The sequence below is a fragment of the Sebastes fasciatus genome, chromosome 13 (assembly GCF_043250625.1).
Source record: "Sebastes fasciatus isolate fSebFas1 chromosome 13, fSebFas1.pri, whole genome shotgun sequence".
NCBI lineage: Eukaryota > Metazoa > Chordata > Actinopteri > Perciformes > Sebastidae > Sebastes > Sebastes fasciatus.
The window spans coordinates 11962416-11968128 of record NC_133807.1 but is presented as its reverse complement, the minus strand read 5'-3'; the positions used below and the strand labels follow the sequence as shown (position 1 = coordinate 11968128).

Here is a 5713-nt window from a genome sequence, read left to right as displayed (position 1 = left end):
GGCCCAATCATCACATCCCCTCTGGGAAAACTGGGAAAACAGCAGCAAGGGGTGGAATGAGCATTATTATCACAATGATATAAAACACTTCTATGAGTATAAATTGAACACTTCTGTGGTGACTTAACCATTAGAAAGATGTGTTGCACCTATGCAATGACTTAAAAAGTATAGTAGTGTTATGTGCTGATGCAAAAAGACATGATGAATGAAATATTTTCAGAGATTAAATAAGCAACTATAACAGTTTTTCTCCAAAATACCAAACCCTTTATGGTGTTGAGTCTGGTTGTGACACTGCATTACAGAAACAGGTGTAAGCACAGAGCAGAGGCTCTGAACGAATGCTTTTATTTCATGTAAGATCTAAAGAGGAACTGTTGAGGTAGGTGATAACTAATCACACTAGAGGACAGTGAAACACAATCCTGTCGGGACAGTGTCAAAGCTCCTCACAGAGTAGCATTACTACCAACCACAAAGCACATGCACTGTCATCTAACAGCATTTACAAGCACCACAGCCTCTTGAAATTTGAGTAAATGTACCTATAAAGATCATAAAAAGTAGGATAATTCAAATATTTTTTTGATATAAAAATGATAATTGATGTGCATTACCTGACAAAAGGCTCCCGCTGTCAGCTCCACTTTAATAGTCCGAGGATACACTGTCCATCAGACCCCCATCAGGCACATGCCTCCTCTTCCCCATGCTCTCTGTCCTCCCGAGCTGCCAAACCCTCAAATCAATCCTATTGGCTGATCTGACAATGAGTGAAACTGAAGCATCCGTGACGGCCATGACGGCTCTCGGTTAACACAGCGGAGACCCTGGAGAACACGCGGGGACCTCAGAGCCAACATGGAGCCAGTGGCCTGCCGGTTCCTCCATTGAGCGCTTGTATTAAATATCATGGGGCTTTAGAAAGCGAGATGAAACGCTCATGCTAGTGACAGCTGGCACACGCTGGCTCGGGTTAACGTAAATAAATAAACACTGGTGAGGTGGGGGTTTAACATACATTCAAACTACTGGCTGTGTGGTATAAGGTTCTCGACTGTGAGAGACATAAGAGGCCGGGTCTCCTTCAGATCACACTCACATAGGTAACACTGAGCTATGAGGAAACACAGAGCGAAGGGCTGATTTCCTGATGCTCTAGAGAGGATGTTGACAACAGCGTCAGGTTTCCTATTAGACAATAGCAAGAAAAAAATTCCACATGGAGGACACTGACAGTTTGTGTGATCACAAGGTCACTTATTAGCAAGGTTCATCTTTTATTTAATGAAAATGTAGGTAAATACAGTTCAGTTTAGAAATAACACAACAAAAAACAGTTTTGAGGACAAGATTTCAAAAGGCAGGTTTAGAGGAAATATTGAGCGATGTCATGATAGACTGAGCGTCCACATTCATTTTTACAGACGTCTCAGCATTTACACGTCCTGCTCAAACACAGAAGCATAAATACTCCAAAGTCCAATCTGTTCGCCTGTTGGATTCTGACACAAGGAGTCTCTTTGAACCCTCCATTATATCTTCTCCTCACATTCCCCCTTTCACTCCCGATGATGCACCTTTTTCCCCGTCAGTCGACGCCTCTGCCACTTGCTGGTCCTTCCGGCTCTGTTTTTACCCTCTGTGGCGCTCTGTTTCTTCTCTGTCTGGCGGCCTCCCTGCTTCCCCTTCCTCTTCTTCTGGCCGTTGAAATTGTTGAGCGACGCATTCAGGGAGCGGATCCTGTAGCAGCAGGGGAGAGAGAAAAAAAGAAATGCAGCTGTTACTGAGAGGAAGACAGGCAGACAAACTGAAGAAACATCTGAAGACAGCGATTACGTCACCAATGTGTTGTTGGGATGTATAGAACATTTAGCACCGCTCATTTAGCCTATAAAAAGGTCAAAAATTATGTCAGAACTAGGGTTGTCAATCGATTAAAATATTGAATCGTGATCGATTGCATGATTGTCCATAGTTACTCGAGATTAATCGCAAATTAATCACACATTTATCTGTTCAAAATGTACCTTAAAGGGGAGATTTGTCAAGTATTTAATACACTTATTAACATGGGAGTGGGCAAATATGCTGCTTTATGCAAATGTATGTATACATGTATTACTGGAAATCAATTATCAACACAAAACAATGACAAATATTGTCAAGAAACCCTCACAGGTACTGCATTTAGCATAAAAATATGCTCAAATCAGAACCTGGCAAATTTAAGGCCAACAGACAACAACAGCTGTCAGTGTGTCAGTGTGCTGACTTGACTATGACTTGCCCCAAACTGCATGTGATGATCATAAAGTGGGCATGTCTGTAAAGGGGAGACTCGTGGGTACCCATAGAACCCATTTTCATTCACATATCTTGAGGTCAGAGTTCAAAGGACCCCTTTGAAAATGACCATGACAGTTTTTCCACGTCAAAATTTAGCGCAAGTTTGGAGCGTTATTTAACCTTCTTTATGACAAGCTAGTATGACAGCTAGTTTGATATGATGCCAGTTATCTTCACTCTAGCCCGCTAAAAGATGAAAATCGCAAGTTGCATTAATGCGTTAAAAAAATTAGTGGCGTTAAAATGAATTTGCGTTAAAGCGTTATTATCGCGTTAACTTTGACGGCCCTAGTCAGAACCCAAAGTGACGTCTGACCAAAAGCCAAAATATCAAAAGTATTCAAGTTGTGACAAGAAAAACAGACCACTCTTATTGATGCTCATATCTAAAGACCTGCATGACGAACATCTTACTTTTTGTTCATGATTGGATTCCCAGCTTTTCTTGGCATTGATTTTGTTTTCTCCTGCTCCTGCTCCGGCTCTTCCCCCTTTTCTTCATCCTTGGACTCCGCATTAGCCTTGAAAGCAAAGATTCTCAGTGTTAAAGGAGTTTTATTGCCATCAGCATCCTTCTTCCTCAATAATTAAAGTATCAATTACTTTCAGGGCGAGCACACAGAGATATAAGGCATAAGTTAACCTGATCATAAATACACATGTAGGCTGTTAAGATCAATCGAGGCTGCACTGTTTACTTGATTTGCTGCGGGTTCAAGCAGGTGACCCATTGTGAGGTCAAGTTCACTGATGGTCGTCACGGTGACGGTGTGGTTGGGGTGATCGTACTGCACAGACTGTGTTGTAGCCGTTATCGCATCTTCCAGATCATCTTCATCCTCCTCTGATAGATGGGATCAAGAGAGGGAAAAAAACCCAATAAGCACAGATTCTCAAGTGGTACGAATCAGTGACAGACTTTTGCTTATAACTCACGGAGAGCGTCCGTCCTCTCCTTCAGCATCATCAAGTAGTCCTTATGCCTCTGAAAGCAGATAGTCAAACACATCATTGAGTACATCCTTTCCTTACGTGCTCACACCAAAACAGATCTTTAGTCTGCGCTCTTTTACTTTAAACTTACTTGTTCTCGGACTCGGATCTGCTCTTCCTTGATTTTCTTTTTAATTTCTGCCAGTGCTGTTTTCCTCCTTTCCACCTTCCGTTTATGGAAACCAGTTAAATATTCCCTACCAGGGCAGAAGAGGAAGAAACCAGTCACATTTTTTAAATCTAAGGTTTGTGTAGCATAAATTATACATATGACAACTATTATAATAAAATCTAACTTGACATTTCTTATATTGAAAACTCTTTGTTTACAATTCCCATTAATATCGTGGTCAGTGAGGATTTTTGAGGTTAGACAGATAGATAGATAGATGGATATAGATAGATGGATATAGATCGATTAATAGATAGATAGATACTGTAGATAGACTTTTTTGATCCCAAATTGGGAAATTATTTTGTTATAGCAGCAAGTTATCCAGGCAATGTACAGGAACAGTAAATACACAGTAAATATACTTTATCAACACTAGAGAAAATATCTATAGTATACACACAATATAAAGAATATATTAGAATACACTATAAATATACCAGACTACTACAACTAGCGTAGAAAAAATATTAAATATGAACATAAAACAGCAATAGCATACTATATACAATAGCATTGTCTGGTAAGTCACCCAAAGGGAACAAATCTAACACATAAACTCATAAGGGAAAAAGAACAAGACACCACAATGCTTCAATATTGTTTTGGAAAAGCAATTATAATTTACATACTGTTTAAACTGGTGATGTTTTAAAAATATCTGCACTTGTTTGGTTTTATTCGGTCATAATGTGGTATTTTGGAGGGATTTTTGAGCATTTTTTATCAATTCTCTGTGGCAAAAAAGGATTAAATTTAGCACTAAATCTGTGTAACAAATGGTATCAACCCAGAGACATAATAAAGCATGGGAATGGCCATCATATACTTCTATCCTAATGTTATAAGCCCTTATACACTCTAAACTTTCAATATTTGAATAGGCGCCTAGACAAAATTATAGATTTATGATTAGAACAACTTGACACACAGTACTGAACTGCATCCCAAATTAATCTTCAGGTTCCCAGCTTTCAGATGATATACACCACTCCTACGTGACATCTACTGTTGACCTGCTATCTCCTCCTAAAGACCCCCTGTACCCCCCTAAAAACAGACACAAATGGGTCTATAATTAAGGGAAAGAACAAGACAACACAATGCTTCAATGGTTCAGTGTTCTGGAAGAGCAATTATAATTTACAATACTGTTTAAACTGGTGATGTTTTAAAAAGATCTGCACTTGTTTTGGTTTTATTCGGTCCTAAACAAACCACGGATAACGTTACAATGTTCAACATACTACAGCTATGTGGTGGAAAGCTGATGCTAACCTGAAGAGCTAACCTGAAGAGCTAACCTCAGTGAGGGCTCGTTTCTGTATAATATATATAACACGTTGTTTATTAGTGGGGTAAAACTTACTCTCTGTCTCTGTCGTCGTACGTTACGATGCATTTGTTCTCTCGTTTCTTGGACCCGGGCTTAAATTTACCCTTTTTGGACACATTGTTGTGTTTTTTGTTATTTTTCATGTCGCACACGTGAGTTCACCAGGGAGTTTATCCAGACTACATCCGGCTTCCGGTCATGAGGAGCACGTCATTTAACTATGTCCGACTAGAAACAGGTAGATAAATAGGGACATAGAACAGGATGATGACTGAATTGTATTTTTTATTTTTTTTTAAAACAATATTAATATTATTGCCAGCACACTTTGCCAGATGTGTAACGTTATTACAAAAAGTGTTATATAGGTGAAGCTTGACTCATGCAGAATTGTATCAATACTTTAATGTTGTCTGCATACTTGTGGATCACCTTACACACGTTTTTGATTATTTGATTATATTGTTATCCAAAGCATCAGTCTGCCACATGGCCTGATTTAGCAGCTGTCATAAAGTCACAGTTTTTGTTTTGATTTGACTCTATAATTACCCAATAGCAATTACAGGTAATTCTAATACTACAACTTGTCATTATATTGATTTTGCTCATCTTACTTTACTGTTATTTTCCGGCAATTTCTGCACATTACTACGTCAAATGTTAAAAGGCCATGACGCTCCAACCTGATTCCACACAAGTTTTTATGAAATGTCAGGTTACATCCAGTATAACTGTTGTTTCAACAGCATTTAAATGACTATATTTCATCATCTGAATACGGTCATTTAATAACCCTGATTCTGGGTCAGAGCTATTCATGATATCATTAAATAATGTTTATGATGACGTTGAATAAA

At 38.9% G+C, this 5713-nt stretch overlaps 1 protein-coding gene across 1 annotated transcript; it reads right to left on the bottom strand.

The window, feature by feature from the left end:
* Nucleotides 1-1259: 1259 nt before the first annotated feature.
* On the bottom strand, nt 1260-5054 carry nol12 (nucleolar protein 12). The gene is made up of 6 exons (XM_074655503.1): nt 4887-5054; nt 3437-3542; nt 3289-3337; nt 3051-3196; nt 2767-2873; nt 1260-1746 (listed from the first exon to the last, which is right to left on the bottom strand). The coding sequence occupies exons 1-6, from the start codon at nt 4994-4996 to the stop codon at nt 1566-1568; spliced, it is 699 nt and encodes a 232-aa protein (XP_074511604.1). The 5' UTR covers nt 4997-5054; the 3' UTR covers nt 1260-1565.
* Nucleotides 5055-5713: the final 659 nt, after the last annotated feature.